The sequence below is a fragment of the Cucumis melo genome, chromosome 6, assembly GCF_025177605.1.
Source record: "Cucumis melo cultivar AY chromosome 6, USDA_Cmelo_AY_1.0, whole genome shotgun sequence".
Taxonomy (NCBI): domain Eukaryota; kingdom Viridiplantae; phylum Streptophyta; class Magnoliopsida; order Cucurbitales; family Cucurbitaceae; genus Cucumis; species Cucumis melo.
The window spans coordinates 27,450,157-27,471,117 of record NC_066862.1 but is presented as its reverse complement, the minus strand read 5'-3'; the positions used below and the strand labels follow the sequence as shown (position 1 = coordinate 27,471,117).

The following is a 20,961-nucleotide window of genomic DNA, read 5'->3' as shown; positions in this document are numbered from 1 at the left end:
ACCAATATTTATCAAGAATAAATGAACAGTAGTAACCTTGATACTGTAAATAAGCCGCAAAGGGATTAGCAATTAGTAAGAAGATTTGTAAAACTAGCTATACCTTAGATTAAGTTCATATAAGATACATTAACAGCTTTTCAACGCTAGCTAACCACTATCAAAGATCTTACAAAACAAAATCATGCTTCCTGCCTATCTAAATGGTTTTTTGCCACTGTCAAACCGTATTAACATTATAAAACAGACTAACATGTCAAACTACAAGATTGGTTTGAACATAGAGCTTCAAGTGAGCACGCATTCATTCCAACTGTTCAAATGGAACACGAACAAACAACTGTCCATGTAAGGTGACAACGGCAGAAGTCTGATGTGGATCAATCCTTGACGGTAGGCTGACCACCTGCCACCAAAAATACGCATTGAATATTTTTTTCTAAATTCACAAAATTTTAAGAGATAAGAGAAAACGTAGGAAGTCCTGTAAGTATCAACGATGATGTATATTGTTGAAGGTAATTCTGGTTACTAAAATAAACTGCTTCTTAATCAAGTTAAGGTGGGAAAGGACCTTTTTGAAGGGTGTGACACCCCATGGATTATCAGGATGTTCAGGTTCACCACTAATGACCAAGCGTCCTGCCGGATCAGACTGAACACGCACCTGCAGAAACAGAGGAATTCGAAAAATGTTTACACGCTGCTTGGACAACTATGAAATATATGTACTAATTCAGACCTAAACCAAAAATTTAAAAAAAAAAAGTTCAAAGTAAAGATGCCTTGAGCTCATAGCGCAAGGCCTGCTAGCACAGCAAACAGATAGAAAATGCTCATCTCTCTTAACCATTGCAAGAAAAAAAAAAATCCAAAGCAAATGCGCTGTCAATTGAACTTCTTAAAAGTTTTAATTGATTAAATAAAATATAAAAAAAATGAAAAAAAAAAATGAAAGCCAGTTTCTCCATGACAACAGTACACATTGCAAATTTGCAAATGATGAAATGGAATAAAACAGAAATGAGGTACCTCCTCGCGAAGTAGTCCGGGAACTAATGCATAGACCTCGTAACAATCTTTCTGCCACAAGAATGGAACTATGAAAGTTGGCCCTATGATCGTTATTACAGGTATTTTTCATTAAAGCTTACTTCCGCAACTTACAGTTTTCTGCACATTGACCTTGACCCAGTCGGCTGGTTGTCCAATATCAACTACTGCTACGTCCAACCTAGCCACAGACAGAAAATTTTTTAAATGCTAAATCCCCTTACCAACATTCCATCCAATGTTTCTTACATGCACAACACAAATTGGCCAATTGTGCACAAATAAAAAACCATATAAAGAGAGGTTACTAACTGTGGTTTCGGTGATTTTGTACGTGTTGATTTCATGGCGTGCTCCATGTAAGATGGTTTCTTACGTTTAAGAAGACCTACATCAACCAAAAATTATTAATAATAGTTGTAACCACATGAAGGAAGAATTACAACTACGCAGCCATCCATACTGTGAAGAACACAAAAGAAGCTTACCAATGCTTTTTAGTTGTTTTTCCCTTTTCTGCATTGAGAGTGAGTTCTTGTCCTACAGAGATTATTAAAAATGGCACTCCATTGGAAAAGGATAGTAATGGAATAAATTGAGGATGCACAAGAGGAAACAATCCATGAAACACAGCATTCACCAGACCTTAATAATAGGGTCACTAACTTCACCATTTCCCAGAAGACGTTGTGAGTGCCAACCCTGCATAGCGCGTGCAGCAGCATCTCTTCGTGCTCTACCTGATCCTGGTCCCTGATTAAAGTTGTGTGTGCGAGAGAGAACATAAGCATTTACAAAATTACTGAAGAAATTTGACTGTACACTAATTTATTTGATCATGTACTAGTTTGTCTCATTGGTATTTCCTTGAGGCAAACAATCATTAGCAGGATGGCATTTTCCCAGGGCAATATAATACAAACATGAGCAGGATCAATAACACCAACATTATTAACAAATAACACATTTACTTCCTAAAACTAGCACACACATATGCAACATTTAAGATGGCCTCAGATTGGATGTCTTTCTTATTCCAGATCTTTGGTTAGCTCCTCAAACCCCTCCCCATGATTCAACTTCTTTTTGTTCTTACCTAAGCTATGGCGGTTGAAAAACACACTTTTTGGTTAGCTAGTGGCTATTGGCAGGACTAATACCAATGATTTCATTGAACAATATTTGTCTACTGGAAATATTCTTTGATGGAATATTATACTTTTACGGAATAAGCTTCTAGAGATATCAATCATCTAACAGAGCCTGACACAATTTCCCACCAAAATTTGGGAGAATCTATGACCAATGTCTTAGAAGACTAAAGGATGCCTTTTCCTCATGGAGAGGTAAGGCACAAGCCTCAAGGAAGAATGGGGAGCAAGCCTCTGATAGTGAATTAAAAAACTTTTACAAATCCAAATTAGGTATAACCAAGTATTGCTAAACACATGTCATATAAAAGCGAAAAAAACTAAATAATAGTTGAAACCAGTCACTAGCCCTGAATCTATGAAATGAAATGCTTTATATGTAACTTTCAACTCTCTCTTACCTCATTTTGTGAGCAAAAAACACAATAATAGCTCTTTTATTTATAAAATAAGACAATTAAATTTGCCCAAAAATATTACCTATATGCTGATGTAATACATCTCGGGACAAGCTTGGGGCAATGATTGACATCTCGGGACAAGCTTGGGGTAGTGATGTAATACTTCTTGGGACAAGCTTGGGGTGGGCTGGAGGATGGACTGTTTTACTACTGTTTTACTATTTCTGTTAGGGTATGTTTGGGGTGGGGTTTTAGAGGGAAAAGGATTAGAAAATTGGGCTAAACCGTGTTTGGCCCAAGGATTATGATAAAGGGGGATTAGGGTTATCCTAATCCTTAAATAACTCTATCTTATCCTATTTTTACTTTCTTACAACCCTACATTACCCTACCCAAATAATCCAATCAAAAATTTATTATTGTTTTTTAAATTACTACAATCATAACTCTTCCCCCAAACACATATTATCATAACACTATCTTTTATATTTTTTCTCCCAAACACATATTACCATAACACTACCAATAATAATCTTTTCTCTAAACACATATTATCATAATACTAGGATTATCATAATCCTAGGATTATTGTAATCTTTTTCCTCCATAACTCTTTCCTTCCCTCAAACACACCCTTAAACTTTACTGTTGTTATTACAACCACTTAGTTAACGACTACTTGTATACATTTTCGCCTATAAACATCTCCTTTCATTTGGAGAAGAAGATTTTCATTCAATCAAAAAAATAGTCTTTGGTATTACACCAATCGGTATTAGAGCACCATAAGCTCTTGGGACCAAACCAACTGGCGGTGGCTGAGCAACCTGCTCAAAACCAAGTGGCGGATGAAACACTCGTCCTATCTCCAAGAACCACCTCGAGATGCTTGCTGTCCTTGGAGGCTTCAATGCAGGGATTACAAACACAATGCAAGAAGTTCTGCAAAGGCTAGAAACATTAGCTCATCCTCAAATACATCAAGAATGACAAAAATTCGTCCGAGATTGGGGGCAGCGAGGCATTTGTTGGGCTGGAATAAATAGAGGTGGGCAAATTCATTAAGAAAGGAGGTTTGAAGCTCAAGAACATAGGAGACATAATCAAAAGTAACCAGAAGTTTCCCCAAGATTTTAAGATTTCTTTCAAAATTTTGTAAGAATGGATTACTATCAATCAAAGAAGATGTCTAAGAAAAAAAGCAGTAGACAAGAAAATCAATTTTACTTTCAAAAGAAATGCTGGAGTTCTGATTCAAGTGATACAGAAGAAGAATTTCAACATTCTAATTTTGGCCATGCTCGATTTTCTCAAAGAACCTATCGTTATCAAAATTGGAAATTTGATTCTATTATTTCTAGTGACTCCAATGATGTTTCTAGGGCAGTTTGGGATGGAATAAGAAGGCGACAATATCAAAAAATAGCCCAACGATCCAATCAAACCCATTTTCCAAGAAACCAACGTTCATTGGGGAAAATGACTCCACGTGTAGATCAACTATCAATTCATTTGCAAGAGTACAAGAATGAATTGGTTCCATATACAAAAGAAAAAACAAAAGAATCATGGATGGAAAATGAAAATTATGAAGATAAAATTGAAGAACAAAAATTTGAAAATGTTGATCTGGAAATGGTCACAAGTGCAAGAAAAATCCAACTAAGAAGATGAAAAAGAAGCATCAAACGACAAGCAAAAATCAAACATGAACGACACATTGGTCGCAGAGAAATGAATCTTCAAACCATCAAAGAACTTGAAGCAAATGATAAAGAAAATGTGATTCTTCAACAGCCGATGAAGAGGTTCATCTTTTAGTGGCCATATTTGATTTTTTGTCTTGATTTTATCCCTTCGATTACAATATTTTTGTCCAAAACGTAGCTTCGATCACAAGGTTGGTTTGGTCATACTTTGTTGCTCTTGATAGATTCCAATGTACATAACAGACTCAACTCGGGATGAGTTCGATGCTCGCGGGGGGGGGGGGGGGGGGGTGGAATGATGTAATACATCTCGGGACAAGCTCGGGGTGGGCTGGACAATCTTGGGATGGACTGTTTTACTACTGTTTCGCTATTTCTGTTAGACTTTACTGTTGTTATTAAAACTACTTAGATAGTTAACGACTACTTGTATACATTTTCACCTATAAATAAACATCTCTCATATTGAGAAGAAGATTCTCATTCGATCAAAATAATAGTCTTTGGTATTACACTAGATGCTATTCGTCATGAAGAAATAAAATAATACAAGTTCAGAGATTGAAATTCTGTAATACCTGGTTTTCAATACTCATAGGTTCTGAGTTGGAAGCAATAGGTACACTAAGTTCGCCACCATTGGTTTTATGCCTCTCATAATCAAGGAGAGCCTAAAAAAACCAAGAAGTTACAACCAAAAGTGTTGTGTTAAATAACTTATGCAACTGTATATGTTTCTCTTTCCATGATCTTCTAAGCATAGATAGAGATTGGAGACGCTTGAGTCTTGATACAAAGCTAAGGTTAAAAAAAGTGCAACAAAACTCAGATAATAAATTGAAATAATACTTGCTATAGTAAGAAAGAATACATGGAGATTTAAAACTTCATCCATTTGAAATAAGTGGAATGGATTATATTTATAAGCTTCATCACAAAACTTCGAATAACCCACAAGTAGAGTTAATAATCCCATAACCTTTTGTTTATAAGAAACCTGTGACTATGAAATCCCATAGGACGCGCATACAAAATATAGATATAAATACATCAATGGAAATACACAAATATTCAGAGAAAATATCTTTTCGTCATCACCTTCTCATAAAATCCTCGAAATGTCCATGAAACTGTAGTGCATGTCCTGCAGAACCAAAAAAAAAAAAAAAAGCTTATCGTATATAGGCTGAAAGATGAGGCAATATAAAAGAAAAAAAAAATTCCTCTAAAATGGAGATGTTACAACTCAAATACCATGAAACCATCTATTCTTCAAACTACCTGAAGAATTCGTCGACAATGATTTAGTATAAATGTAAACCAGAATTAGGTTAGGCATTAAACTAGGCTTTTCAATGATTTCAGGCATTAAAACTAATTTTACTCTTAATAAACAATAAGAAAGACAGGTGAAAGAACCTAAACTAAATTAACAATTCGAAAAATTATTGGGAAAAGCAGCAACTTGTCTCCCACAGTGTCACACGTAGGAAGATTTTGATATTAGACTACCAATTGTGTCCTTACTTTGGAGGCTTGAAAGACTCTCCTACTTGACGCCACAACTTGCATGAAGTCACCTGTCCGAAAAGGATGCCAGTGATGGATGCGTCAAAAATAAGGTTTCAGAGCCAAAAAAAAAAAAACAATTGAATCAAATGATACAAGAAATATCATGAGAAGAAAGCATAATAAAAAAATAAATCGTACACCCGGAATTTTCTCCACCAACTACCTATGCCCTGAGGTTGATTAAGGGGAGCAATTAAAACACTTTGCACAAAGTTATAAAAACCACGTTCATTTTCTCGACCATTAAATTTAGGCATTGTACCTATCAAATACATTTTATAGCCTCATTGTGTACGAGGCTGCTTAAGCCCTAAACAAAAAATCACATGGGAACTAGAACCATCTTTGAAATATTTACATTAGATTTTGCATGATCCAAACATGTCTGTCATTGATGCAAGAAGCATTGTGGTCATTAAAAAAAGAGCAACAAAAAATACCTTGTCATAGCCTCCCAATCTAGTCACGGCCCTCCACAACCTTATAATAAAAAGTTCAAAATGTGAGCTGAGAACTCCATTACCTATTGGATGATATAAATCATGCTACAGTAAAGAAGAATAAAATTTTACTTGAGGCAATTCAGACCCTCGCCATAGAACTTAGGAGGTTTGAATTCCAAGCTTCTTTCTCTGAAGAAGTTCTCAAGCTCCTTCATGAAAGCAGATTGCTCTTCTTCTGTTCCTGATTCACTACCTTCAGCAATATGGTTTTCATCCAAAATAAACGAGTGATTCATGTTTGAATCCCCATTATGAGGTGTAGTAACAATGTCTTCATTGACCTTCAATTCTATGGCATTTTCTGTTTCAGCTTTTACACAAGATGACACTGGATGGGGAGTTACAGGTTCATCGTGACTTGCTGCTGAAGCATCATCGAGAGAACAGTTTTTAATTTCAGGCATCTCAAAGGTCTCAGATTTCGCATCCATGGAGGACTGAACAGTTTCTAGGGGAGAGCTGGAAACAGCAGCATCTAGATCCCTTGGGGGTAACTCAATAGGGCCAGACTTGACATCAGAAGCAGGTTCTGCAACAGGCTTATCCAACTCTTGGTCATAATTCATGGGAAGTGAATGCCCAGAAATTTGAGGTACAATTTCCTGTACACGAGTTTCAGGTGAATCAATCTCTTTTTCACAAGAGTTTGGAGTTGCCTCAGCTGGCACAGAGAGAGAATCATGTAGCTCATCTTCTTTTGCATTAACATGGTTTCCTTCACTTAAAACAGCTGATACATCTTGTACAAATTCCTGTTTCTCCTTCGCGTCACTCATCTTCAGTTCCAACGGAAGAATCAGAATCTACAACTAAATACTAATGGAAGTTAGTTTCCAGAAGAAAGTTAAAGAAATGAAGGAAATAATGCAACTCGTGAAATTTTGGTTTTCAGAAGACAGATAAGGGGAAAAAATGCTGCACTTAATAAAAGAAAAACCCAACTCAGAAATCCAGAAAAAGGAGTTGGGCGTCTATGAGAAATAAGACATGGAAGTAGCAATAGTCGGTAGGTGAGAGCAACTTCCTATACAAAACGCTCAACCCATGATCCTCATCTTAACTTTTATGGAAAAACCTAACCCTAAGATTCGCTTCTCATGCCCTCCCCCCATCAATCGAATCAAATAAACGAAATAGCATACACATTTGCCTAAAATGCGTAAGACATCAAGGCTTCAAAGACGAAAAAGAGAGAAAAGGTAGTTTGTACGATATGCATTTTGAGGGGGAGCAGACGGGGAAACAGTATGAGATACAGATGCTCATGGGTTAATCTGGAAAAGAGAAGGAGCGGCATGCTTGTGGATTCAAACCTGAAATTGCTGATTTGATGTTTGGTGGTAATTTTACGAACATGCAACCCAGAAAGAAACCCTAAGAATCACGCCTATATGATACCGTTTCCAATCCGATTGTCCGTTTCAATAACGTGATTCTTCAGAAATTAGAATTGGACGTTATCTATTTCTAGTTTCTCTCGCGCGGGAGGTGCACGCCTTGAAGGAGAACGATCGCCATCAGAACTTGGACCTCCACAAGTGGTTGCGAAACATCGATGGCCTCAATATTACGGCATACCATTCTTCTGTTAAAATGCAATGGTTCTATTATTAAATCCGAGTTAGATGGTTTTCTAAAACCCCATAAATTCATTAAAAAAAAGAAAAAGTAAATAATGTCAATCTAGATTCTACATCTATGCCAATGTATCAAACTTTTTATTTGTAAATAAGTTAGGCTATTTCACTATTAAAAAAGAAAAAAGATATCCCTAAATAAAATCTCACGTAAAAATGGTTTTGAATTATTATGTTTGCTTTGAGTACTTCGAAATTATTAAATATGTGTTTGAGTGTGATTTTAAGTGGGTGAATATTGAAAACACTTTTCCTTCGGATAATGGTTTTTGACGCAAAACTAATTTTAAATTTTTTTTAAATCATTCTAAATTGATTTTAGAAAAATTGGACAATAACTTTTCTGGATGATTTTGTTCCAAATTTATTATTTAATTTTATTTTTATGTAAAATATTACTAGTTAGCTATTTATAATTTTTTTAAAAAAAATTCAAACAACACAAAAGATGACCTACAGGTAATAAAACAAACAATTATGTATATTTCGAATTTTATTTGAATATCTATCTATCTATATATATATATATATATATAAACATATAGCAACCATTATATAAGAATTCTAAATTAAAATAAATAAGAATACATCTTTACTATAATTATTTAATTAAATAACTGTTTCTCAAATAAAAAAATACAATTGCTAATTAGACAACACAATGCTTAAAAAATTATTTCTAAATATATGAAAATCAATTTAAAAAGTTTGTTGTTTAAAATTCAATTGAAGCTAAATCTAGAAATAACTCTTAAACAATCGAATTTATATTCAATAACAAATTCTTAAAATTTATTTTTAATTTGATGCCAAAAGTGATCTTAAAACAATCATACTAAGAGATACTTTATATTTAGAAGTTTATTTCCTTAAAAAAAATTATAATGAATATCCAATTTTATTGATTAATTTATTTTAGTGTTAGATTAGTACATGCAGGTTGATATGTGATGTAAAAATGCACATATCGAAAATAAAAGAAAATTCAAACATATGTTTCACCCAGTCTAGAAATGTTTGTACCATTACAAAATACTTAAACCATAGATATTATCTATTTAAACACGATCTGTATAACAGAATATTAAATAAAAGGAAAATGTGATGATATGTGAAATAATCAAGGCATCATAAAATGGATTAGAGAGTGAAAAAGATTTTATAAAATAAGGAGATGACTCTCAAGTAATCACATTTCCAGAAACAATGTTTCTAAAATCACTTCTATTAAGCTGTACAAAAAAATGACTTGAAGATTCATTTTTCTACCATACTCCTCAAGGGAGGTTCTAATTTGATGGACTAAACTATGTTTTCTTTTAAATAAAATTTAACCTCCGGAGAGCACCCATGCTTTCTTCCGTCCTTCATTGACCCATTTTAAAGAGCTTTCTTTTTGGATAAGTTTTTCGAGCATTGTTCGAGAGTTAAACCCATTCTAGCATCCAAATCCCTATGAACTTTACCTTTGTCCTGAAGAAATTTCCAAAATGAGTTAAAAATTTAAAAATAACCATCATTAGCTTTGAAGAGCTCAAATACCCCTGAATTTTCAAATTGTTTCTAAAAATACTCATAAAATGTCGATAAAGTTGTCATAAAGTGTACTGTAAAACAACAAAAAAAAAAAAAAAATTGTAATCCTTTTAACAAGAGTCCAAGATTTGATTTTCTAATTTGAAAGATCAGATTAGTATTAATTTGAATCACAAATCGTGGATTGGTTCGGGAAATCACAATACGATCTAACCATGTCTATGATCATTTTTAATTCGACAAGGGTTGGTTTATCCTATATTTCATAACTGAATTCCATTAGGTGTATTTTCCTCAAAGATTTAAAACCCTGGTTTTCCATTCTGCTGGACCCCACATCATTTGCCAAAAGATCCCAAATGCGAGTAAATAGTAATGGGCACTCCGATCATTGCTACAGATATTCTCGAATACAAGAGATGAGTACAGGATTGAAGTTGGACCAAATAAATCCCTCAACCTTTAATCAAAGGACATTTAATTGCAGATTATCATAGCCAAGCTGTCCTTTGTACCTTTCAAATATATTTTCGAGTGCTTCAACAAACCGACCATGTAAATCAAGCACCTGAAAAACAACCATGTTATTGATATGGGACTTACCATGATAGTTGTAAGAATAATGAGATACAGGACTTGGTAAATGATCCCTCCAAGCAGATAATTCTAAGGAACTTACTCAAACAATCGGTTTGAATCCTACTTATAATTGTAAAAAGTAAGGCAACTAGTTTTGACCCCTCAGCTCCCCCACCACCTCTCTTTCTCAGCACTCATCTTGCCAAACAAAGTTCGGCGGCTAGAGTTCCATAGAGGACCAAAAAGAGAGATTCTTTGACGTCAATATTAAGTATGCTTTAACATTAGTAAAGAATTGCAATCATTCTAGCATAGATGTTAAATTGTTAATCGTATGAAATGGACCTTTGAGACACGTACCTCATCACTCGTGGGATTTGGATTTTTCTTCACCTCAATGGGTCTTCCCACCACCACATGCATCTGCCGCCTATAAGGGAGAGGCGATCTGAAAACACAACAATAGTCAATGATAGCCAGGCGATGATAGATTAACTTACAAACATAACCAAAGATCATCGACAACACACTTGATCCCAATGTTATAACATACTATTGAACTTTTTCATGGATCATCTTGTTCCTCCTCTTGAGGCAAATTTCTCAAAATAAACTGCATGTATACAACATTTTTACCAAACTAAAGCCTAAGGATGGTGCGAAGTTAGTTTTGCCTGGTCCAAGTTCACAAAAAATAACTAAATATATAATTCGATATTGACTGTGCAATGTCAACACTGACATCCTGAACAGTTTAGCAATTACAAGGTCGTTAATGACACCTGTTAATTTTATATTTATCGAATATAATAATTCAAAGTACACAATGACCTTTTAGGTAGAAAAATATATAGATCTCAAAGAAACCTAAAAGGAAAATACATAAAAGGAAAATAATAAAAATAATCATAAATCCTAAACACTTGAGCAATTACATGGTCGTTAATGACACCCAAACTCAGCTTGCCTCAAGTTGCAGTCTATGCAACTCCTCGTAGGTTCAACAAAAGCCTACAATAGGCATCCCTAATTGCAGGAGAGTATCCCTAAGAAGTGAAGGGCAAGAATGCGCAAGAATTACAAGGACATGAGACACTGGCCGCGATTATACCAAACGACATGGACATGTTAGGTATTCACTTTATTGTTATTAGTATTTTTAAGTATATATATAAATATAACATACAATGCTAAATGCACTCTACTAAAAAATATGCTTAGAAGATGATACAATATTAAATTTGTCTTCACGAATCAACTTAAGTTTTTGAGTAAATCAGTAATCTAAGAATGTATTAGAGTATGTGGTCTAGAAGGTCTTGTCTTCAATCCAATGTTGTTTCCTTCCAATCAATATTGATTTCCACTTGTCTTCTACAAATTTCAAATCCACAAGTGAGAGAGAGTGCTAGATGACATAATATTAAATTTGTCTTCCCTCATCAGCTTAAACTTTTGGGTCAATGGATGATGTAAGAATGAAGTTAATTAACAATTATAAGAGATGAAACATTGAAACCTAAGGTTTCTAACTTCAGTATATGTTAGTGCTTTTTTAAGAAAATTTGGTTTTAAGAAGGGGCTTCCCCTTCCCCATATTTTCGACATATAATTGATTTGGGCTTTAAATTTGAGTGCACCATGAAATGTTGGGCTATTTTGTATTTATTCTTCAAAAGAATTGTTTCGACGTGTCCAGGAAGTGTCCCAAACGTGACCCACATGTTCAAAATTGAGAACGACAAATAAGAATAGGACACGTAAATTTGCAAGTCAGACACGTGTTTGTCTGTGTCCGATACTAGACACTCTAACTAAAACGGAGTGTTCATGTTTCATAGAGCACATAATAGAGCTTCGACTTCCAAGCTAAAAGTTCAGTGCACAATTGATGATATGACTAAAAATACATATATTAAAGCAAAAATGTTTCTCTTAAAAGCAATAATCTAGATACAATCATACAACAATGCTACCAGGCAACCATTTAACAAGAAGTGCCTTTCTTTTTTAGAAAGATGGGCAAGAACAGCATGGTAAGATAAGAGAAGAGCAGGATATTTGTAAAGACTCGCGGGAAATATACACATACCCAAAAACTCCCCAGAAGAAAATTGGTGTGAACTTGATTGCTCTTGAAAATTGGAGGAAAAACTTACCACCAGGTTTCCACCATTGATAGACACTCGACTACATGAATTTGGAGGAAACTGATCAAAATCAAATTCTAAAATACAAATTAAAAATCAGGATGATGATATAGCACAAGAAATATAACACTACGTAAACATTGGAAAAATACCTGACCAAAGCAGAAAACTGGGACCAGTGGTGTACCCATCTCCATCGCTATACGAACAAATCCTCGTCTTGTCTTCAGGAAGACAGTCTACAAAGTGAATTTCAGAAATGTCAATCCTGCCAAGCTTCTCAAGGAATGAGAATGATTATTGCAACCCAACATTGCAGAAAAGCAAGAAGTTCTACTAATTATGTTTCCTTTTCCTCTCCCTGAATGTTAACCATAAGCCTTGAGCAAGAGGGCTTTGAGGTGCCTCAAGGTGCCTCAACCAAACAAAAGGAGGCTTACGGCTCTGATGGAAGGTGTAAGCCTCGTGACTGTTGTTGTTGTTATTTTATTTTATATTATTATTACTATTATTTTCCTACGTTGGGGTGTTTGTGTGTGGGTGGGGGGGTGGTTTGCCCGTTGTAAACCTCTATAAATGGGATTAGGGTACAAAAAGACAAAAGGCATTGCTTAGGACATTTAAACGATCTGACAAATTATTCTGAAGCTAAAACCTCAGAATTTGACAAGTTTACGATTAAAAAGCAAGAAGTGACACACTAGAACAAACTTAATTTTATCATCAATTGGACAAGAGAATAACTGACCTGACTGGTAGCTGCAGGCTTTCTCCTCTTTTGTTTCCTAATTTTGTGGTGGTAAGAGAAATTCGGACCTCAACATTTTTTGTTTCCTCTTACTTTCTCTTTTCTTTTGTTTTCCTTCTTTTTTGAAGAAAAAGATCATTTCTATTTTAGTGTTGCGACCACCTCAACATTTTTTCTCGTAACAGTATGTCAATAGATATTGTTCTTATAATGAAAAGATTTTTTTAAAAGGAAACAAACACTTTCATAAAAGCATTCCAATTAAGACAAATATCCCAAATAGAGTAGTTTGCAAAGCTTTTAGAGAGAGAACACCATAGGAGGCTTTCAGACAAGCTGAACCAAAACGGTTATTCTAAGGAAGAGACTTGAACTCTCTAGTTGCACTATGTCACCCATTAGACCACATTAGACCACAAAAGTTTGGACACTGACGCCACCTCTGAGACAACTAATAAAGGAAGGATATTGCAATGCGGGAAGAGTTTCCACCAACATTGCCTTCAATAAATACAATCAAAAAATAAATGTTGCAAGGTGTCCCTATCCTTCATGCAAAGAGAGCAAATAAAAGGTGATAGGCAATGCAAAGGAAGATTTCTTTGAAGAAAGCTCAAAAAAATTCTGTGATCCATAACTCATTACCCAAATAAGAATGTTGATTCTTTCGAGAGTCCAGACTCCCAAATTATCGATCACTTTTTTACCTGTAAACATCCGAGAGACAAGAATCTCATCTTTGAGTATCTTTGAAAGATAATGTTCCATGAACGGAAATAACCATCTCAATTATCATAAACCAAACCACGGAGAGAGAATCTATGTTGAATAGAAAAGGAAAATCAAATTTTAGAGAAGAATCAACAATCCAAGTGTCTAACCAAAAATGTATTCGTTTGCCACCATACTTTATAATTATTAATCTTCAAACTTCTGATTCCAGACGTGCTAATGGTTTAGGGCCATTTTCATGAATGTCGTGAAGCACCTAGCACCAAAAGGAGTTAGAATTAGACATATTTGGTTTTTATTTATGGACCACCAATGCCGACTTGCAGTAGTGGCTCAAAATCTTGAATTTCAACTTCTTTCAACAGTCTTCTGAAGAAAACTACTCATGATAAAGTTTCACCATCCCAATGGTCAAATACATACCCATCGGGCAATAATGCTATCCTGAAAAGACGAGGAAGTCATGAACATAAGACTAATTGTCAATCCTAGGATTTTTATGAAAGGATATTCTTTTGCTGTAGCATTGTTGCCTCACCATCAATGGCCTTGGTCGCCTCACCTCTCGCCTTAGGAGTGCACCTTTGGTTGCCTCGAAAACACTGACTCTTACTACTACTATGGCTTTATTGATAAAAAATGTTTACAAGTCCATCCTATTAATAATAGTAGTGATGTAGATTTTTTGTTTAGTATGGGAATTTATGATATTTTCTTCGTTTTTAATTTTTATATAACTATTATGTTTAACAATACTTGTCCATACCAATTGAGGATTTGTAAAATGTTATTAATTTAATTTGAGGCTTATACGCTCCCTCGTAGGCACCATTATTTTTTTGAAAAGGAAAGAGTCTCTTTCATTAATATATTAATAAGGAGACAAAAGCTCAAAGTACAAGAGGAATATACAATGAGCAAAGGAACCAAGGATTAGGAGATGTACCCAGACATCTCAACTAGATTAACACCCCCAAAAAATTACAAAAACAAACTCATCTGGCACTAATCACAAAGGAAAAGTAACTACAGAATACTTCAAGTAGCAAAATCCACCAGTTATGTCTACCTTTTGATACTAGAAAATAGGAGAATGAAGAAAAAAGAGAGAATCGAGCATTGCTCTGGCTAAGTTCAAAATAGACAAACAAGAAGGGACAAGAGTTTTATCTATCTTGGCTTCAGTATTCAAGTGCATAAGCCTTAACCTTCTAATAAGGTGGAGGAAAGTGTAAATAAATCAAATAAAGATAGAAGAATCAATGTCAAAATTTACAGGTAAAGAAAAGATGGATAGAGACCTCCGAATTATGCTCCATATGAAATGTCTCTTGTACTCCACCAGGCACAATGATGCAACTATAGCCAGCTGCCAAGAGGGAGATAAAATTTTTCCTTGTTGCTGGCGTTAGGCCCATCCATGTCCATATGTGCCTCAAAAACGGAGTATAAAACACCTGGTAGAATACCCCGCACATGATGAAACGATTACAAGTTACAAAGAAAGCTAGTAAATGCCTATAATAAAAAGAAAGAAGTCTTACAGCAGAACTAGCAAGGACTTTCAATTTTTTGAGAGGCATGAAACCAGTAAGGTCGGCCAACGCAACAACACCAATAGGTAAAACTGAATGTGGCTCATAACCAAAAACTACAACATTGGAAAATAAAATCGCTCAAAAAAATGTATTTTCTAAATATGAAATCTGAAAATAAAGAATTTCTTAAATAGAAGAAATACCCATTAAAATAGAAGGAAAAAAAATAAAGAAATGCACAATCCCCCAAGGAAGAAAGTGAAGGATTTCTCCTTTGGATTCAGTTGATTCCTCCATCAAACAAGGACAATGATAGGAGACTACTGTATTGTCGTTTCCTACTATTGTAATTTATTACCAACTTATTTGTTTTTTTTTTTTTAAATTTTATTTGGGAAACAAAACTTTAGTTGATACAAAATAAAGAAAGAACAAAGGCTTTTGATCACCTAAACCAAAATGGAAGCAGAAAACATAAAGGAGACCACCAAACGCAACTACACAATGATTATCCATGTTTTGAAAGGCTTCAAGACAGCCTTGAGGCATAAGCCCCAGAGACGTTATGAGGAGTACACTTCTTTTTCTGCTTTTAGAAACAATTGCTTTCCTTGACAAATAATGAAAGAACACGGTAACACTTGAAAAAAAAGGGGGAGTAAGTAAGATGTTGTATAAAATCCAAAGCACTTGCTCAAGCCCTTCCACAACTTAGAAACGACTCAAAGGAGTGTTGGTTCATGCTCAACCCCAATAATCCGACCGACACAACTATTTGGCAAGTGTAGCCTCATTCAGTAATCTTAGAGGCAGTAAAAACCAAAATGCACCCAATAGGATATCATGTATGTTTGCTCATTATAACCTTGTGCCATAAACAAGGTATTAAGACAAGATAGGAGGAGCCGAGTTTCCTATAACCAAACATCTCGTTCCTCATATTCTTCTATGGTTTTTTTTTAAATAAATAAATAATTTCTTCTACGATGGTGAGAGAGAGAGACCGAACAATTGTAGAAGGGGATGAAAAAAATAAAGAAATAAATAAAAACAGAGGTCACTAACCATAAGCACGATTGGTATCAAAGGCATGTATATCCTCAACATGTAGAGTAACAGGAAAATAACTGCAAGCATTTTGACATATATATCTGAAAGCAAACAGCAGATTATAAGCAGGGGGGGGGGGGGGGGGGGGCGGGGAACAGCAGATTGATGAAAGAAGAAGAAGGAGAGGAGGGCAAAGGAAAAAGGGTGCAAATCATACCTAGCCAATACGCGCCCATATTTGCTTTTATCGTCGACAGGAATGAACACTAATATCAAAAGTAAAGCGAAAACCCTTGAGAGAAAGAGAGAGAGATTAGAAAGAGACGCACCAAAAGAAAAAGGTCAAAAAGGGATGAGAGAATAGGAGAAAAACAAAACTCACAAGAGGGCTTTGGACAGGGAGAGGTAGAAGAGGGAGATGAGGCCTAGAGCAAAATTGAGATGAATACCGCCAAGCCAAATTCCCAGGGCTACTATTATGTGCATCATCCGCCATTTGGTCGCCGACCCACCGCCTCCCTTGAAAACTGTGACGGAAGGTTCTGAGATTTTATCCATCTCATCCCTCGCCATCCCCATCCCCATCCCCATCCTGCTACTCCGTTTCCTCCAGAAATGGAGAAGTTATAGCAATTCGCAATATATCCAGAAAGAACCGAGCACAACAGCCGTGTCCAGGACTTTCTAGTTCCCAGACCTTTTTACTAATTTGCCGAAGCCGTGGAAGCTTGAGTGAAAGTCACGTCGTACATGTTACTTCCAATTTTCACTACCATTTCAGTGACGTTTTGTTTTTACGCCCATGCTTTATTTTTTTTCTTCTTTTTCTTCAAATTGTAAGGTATGGTGGGAGTTGTAATGGGCACTTACTTTCTTCATAGATCTCAACCTTTTTTTAGGTCCGATGTTAAATGTACTCAAATAAGGGAGATAATGATCACTAGGGAAGTATTTTCTTTTCATTGAATAAATGATCTAGACTAGTCTATGGAGGAGAGGATAAACCTAACCTTGTAATAACAATGCACAAATCCCCATCGACGAAAAATCCTAAAATCATAGATAATATTGGTTTGGGATCTTTTAAAAAATATAAAAAAAATAAAGTAAATACTGAATAAAATAATTCCAAAAATGAAAAAAACCAAAGTTTAATTGGGTTATCGTTTAGATTTGGCTACACGATCGTGCCAAATCTAAACCATTTTTTTTCAAAATTTGGTATACGATCATTTAGATTTGTCTAGAAGGTTTGTCTACAAAATTTGCTATAAGATCGATTTGGCTACAGATAGTTTAGATTTGGAACCGATTTTTTTCCTTTCAAAATTTGGTATAAAACGATTTTTGAATATTCTTTATACACAATCTTCTTTTAGTTTAACCAATTTTTTTAAAGATTCTTATACTATACCATCAGATTTGGTTACCTGATCTAAACCTAAAAAAGATGATACAATGTGCAGTAAATGAAAAAAAGGAAGAAGAAAAAAATAAGAAAAAGATGGAAGAGCAAATCTAGAATATTTAAAAAATGACTAATATTAATGGCTTTGTGTAAATATTTGTTTTTTATATTTTTCATACAAAAATTGAAAATATTGTGAAAATATCAAATGAACATCGTGGATATTTTGGCTATTTTCAACGGATATATCTAAAATATCTATTTTATCCACTTTTTTAAATACAACATTTTTCACCTCAAATTTCTAATTAAAATTGTGACAGATATTAAACGAGCAGGGCAGAAGAAAGACCGAAAGAGTACTCTAATTGCAATTAATTTACAATAAACCCTAAATCGAAAAATATATTAAATAAAGGGTTTTTAAGAAAAACTTACATTCAAAGCTCCGATCGATGCTTGAACCACCACTAATGTTGACCTACTATCCTCCGGACTCAAAACCGGGCTGTGGGACCCGTTGGATGAAAGAAACCGGGAGAGAGAAAAAAGATGGAAAAAATAATAATGGAAAAGTGTTGGGTTTTCCTTTTTTTTTTATTTAGAAAATATAGCAGCACAATTTTGCTCTTGAAAAAATTGCCAAGCCCTTTTCTTGAAGCCCTAAGAGCCCAATTTATAGAGAATTTACATGCAAGGTTGCATGTGCCTGCAAACACATGAGCCAACAACACATAACCCACTAACCATTAGTAGGCTTAATGTCTTTATAGTTTGTTAACACCTAGCCAAATATAGTTATTGGGTTTATCCAACAAAATGTTGGATTTTTTCACTAACATTGGTCAAAGGATAAAATTGTCATTTGGTCAAAGTCAAACCTTGACTTTTCAACCAAAAAGTCAATATTTTGACTTTTTACAATTTTGTCCATCTTGACATATTTTGACCTTCCGAGCATGAATCCGCATTTATTTTCTCAAGATTCAAATCACATTTGAATATAGTGAAAGTTTGATTTTTCAAAAGTCAAAAAGTCAACATTTTGACTTTTTACAACTTTGACTCTTTCCATCTTTTTCGAGCTTCCGAGTATGAATCCGCATTCATATCTTTAATATTTAAATCTCATTTAAGTATAAAGCTCTATTAGTAATCTAAAATCGACGGTTATATCACACATACCTATCAGTTTCTCTCTCCTCTACTGTTCAAATAATTCTACTCATTCCATCATACTGTTCTAAGTTTATTCCATATGAGCTAGTAGGGGAATCTAATGAACCTATAGATCATGGACTCCAATGATCCGAGATTAACTGGCTAAACTGTTTTATATCGAGCTAATCAACATTTGTTAACTAACAGGTCATTCAACTAAAGTTTTGTAGTTGCACTCCCCTCACTATAGATATATTTGTGTCCATTTGATATAACCATGATCAGTAAGTTAATCCTTCACAAGTTGTTCGTAAGTTTGACTGAGTCGAAAAGTACCGTTTTACCCCCAAGACTACATCTTTCTCCTTAAGTCACATTAATCCACTATTAAACAATTGGTTTTAAGGTACAACCTATAAACCGAATCCCTCTCGGGCCAATGAGAGGGTAGGGTCCCTTTGTTCAAAACTTGGATTCAGTCCTTAAGGGAACAACCTATCTACTAACCATAAAGCGGGTATGAGTGAATTCTGTCTTACACCCTATATTCCCAACTATCCACCCGATCTTACCCCTGAAATGGGAGGTTTATTGGGTCAACGCTAATGAGTTTCCCTCACCTATGCAGATCTAAGGTTAATCTCGTGTGAACAGGAGTTCACAATTAGCTCAAGATTAAGATTAAGTTACCTAGATCATCAATAATCAAGATAGTTAAGTTTTGGACATTAAACGGCTTTATAACTTAAAAGTGACTATTTCATGATTCTGTTTTATGTAAACCCTTTACATAGGATGCCCCCATTTTCATGTCTCTACATTAACGATTTAGGGTTACCTCGTTTGGACTAACTATAAAGCGGGTCGCATCCATAGTATCTCTGAATAAGGTGTCCAACCTTTATCCATATACTATAGACTATTTGGGCTATTTACTCAAACTTAATCCATGTTTATGTCCCTACATAAAGTTCAAGTTTACTCAAAATAGCCTTGGGATCTTAATTTATTGGATTTAAGATTATAGTTGAATTTCTCAATAACGACTTTATTGAATAGAATATGTTTACAAACTACGAGTTTTAGAACATAAATTCCAACAAATTATAGATCAAAATTTTAAAAAAATCAACATTTTCCGATGAGGGTGGCCAAGCTTCCGACAATATGGGAAGAGATCAACAAAATGAAGAACTTATCCCCTTCACTTAAGAATCTCAATTCACACATGCAACACACAACTCTAAACATGACCATAAAGCTGGTGAACCAGGAATTAGAACAATAGGAAAGTAATGCAAACTCACTAGTTTCTAGTATACATGGAGGAGATGAGTTTGGATAGTCATTGGGAGGAGGAAAAGGAGAAGTAAGTTGGAACACCAAATCCCAAAGGAGGAAGGGGAGGAGGAGAGAAAGAAATAATCTAATCCACTTTCAAATGACAATACTGTTTCAGTATACTCAAAGTTTCCAACATAGTTGAAAGTATGTCATCCATGAGTTTCAATATCAACCTCAATGCTATCAATAGGACGATATCTTGGATCAAACCATATTCCAACCCAACGAGAATGCTTTGAAGAATTTAGATAACATAGAGACTTTGAGTATGAATCTTCATCACTTTCAAGAGGAAGTTGTGGTCTCCTTATGTAAATTGATATGTTACAACCGTCAATATAACCATAGGAATCACAATCACTTGAATGACTATAACTACTATGTAAATAACCATAATTGCTATTGTTATAGATATGTTATCCATGTCCGTAGTGACTATCTAAACTCATCCCCTCCATATATACTAGAACTAGTGAGTTTGCATCAATCTGAGGATTGTCAGAACAAGCATTTCTAGGATTTAATGATTCATAAAAGTGGAGTCATCCCAAAAACCATATTTTGATTGAGCCTCAACTATATCAACGGTACTTTACAACGTTTTCCTATTACTTTAATTCCTCGTCCACCAGCTATGTGGTCATGTTCAGAGTCATCTTGCATGCATGAATTGAGATTCTTTAGTGGAG

General features: G+C 34.8%; 2 protein-coding genes across 7 annotated transcripts; both read right to left on the bottom strand.

Annotated features, from left to right (window-relative positions):
• Positions 1-84: 84 nt before the first annotated feature.
• On the bottom strand, positions 85-8,044 carry LOC103490637 (AT-rich interactive domain-containing protein 3-like). 2 transcript variants are annotated; one of them, XM_008450220.3, is made up of 13 exons: positions 7,703-8,044; positions 6,459-7,198; positions 6,327-6,366; positions 5,842-5,894; positions 5,413-5,458; positions 4,893-4,985; positions 1,699-1,806; positions 1,542-1,593; positions 1,366-1,441; positions 1,168-1,234; positions 1,033-1,083; positions 575-667; positions 85-406 (listed from the first exon to the last, which is right to left on the bottom strand). In XM_008450220.3, exons 2-13 carry the CDS (start codon positions 7,163-7,165, stop codon positions 305-307), a joined length of 1,488 nt encoding a protein of 495 aa, XP_008448442.2. In that variant the 5' UTR covers positions 7,166-7,198; positions 7,703-8,044; the 3' UTR covers positions 85-304. The 2 variants fall into 2 exon arrangements, with proteins under 2 accessions (XP_008448442.2, XP_050942295.1); XM_051086338.1 differs by having other exon boundaries at positions 6,459-7,192; positions 7,703-7,993.
• Positions 8,045-9,166: 1,122 nt separating this feature from the next.
• On the bottom strand, positions 9,167-17,312 carry LOC103490635 (diacylglycerol O-acyltransferase 2D). Of its 5 annotated transcripts, none has more exons than XR_007821801.1 (10): positions 16,742-17,312; positions 16,577-16,651; positions 16,375-16,460; positions 15,316-15,422; positions 15,073-15,228; positions 12,444-12,530; positions 12,234-12,351; positions 10,502-10,589; positions 10,078-10,130; positions 9,167-9,499 (listed from the first exon to the last, which is right to left on the bottom strand). XR_007821801.1 is itself a non-coding variant. In XM_017045147.2 (10 exons), exons 1-10 carry the CDS (start codon positions 16,948-16,950, stop codon positions 9,454-9,456), a joined length of 1,005 nt encoding a protein of 334 aa, XP_016900636.2. In that variant the 5' UTR covers positions 16,951-17,312; the 3' UTR covers positions 9,167-9,453. The 5 variants fall into 5 exon arrangements, 4 of the variants coding, with proteins under 4 accessions (XP_016900636.2, XP_008448438.2, XP_050942292.1 ...); XM_017045147.2 differs by having other exon boundaries at positions 12,234-12,331; XM_008450216.3 differs by lacking the exon at positions 9,167-9,499 and having other exon boundaries at positions 9,690-10,130; positions 12,234-12,331.
• Between the last annotated feature and the right edge of the window lie 3,649 nt (positions 17,313-20,961).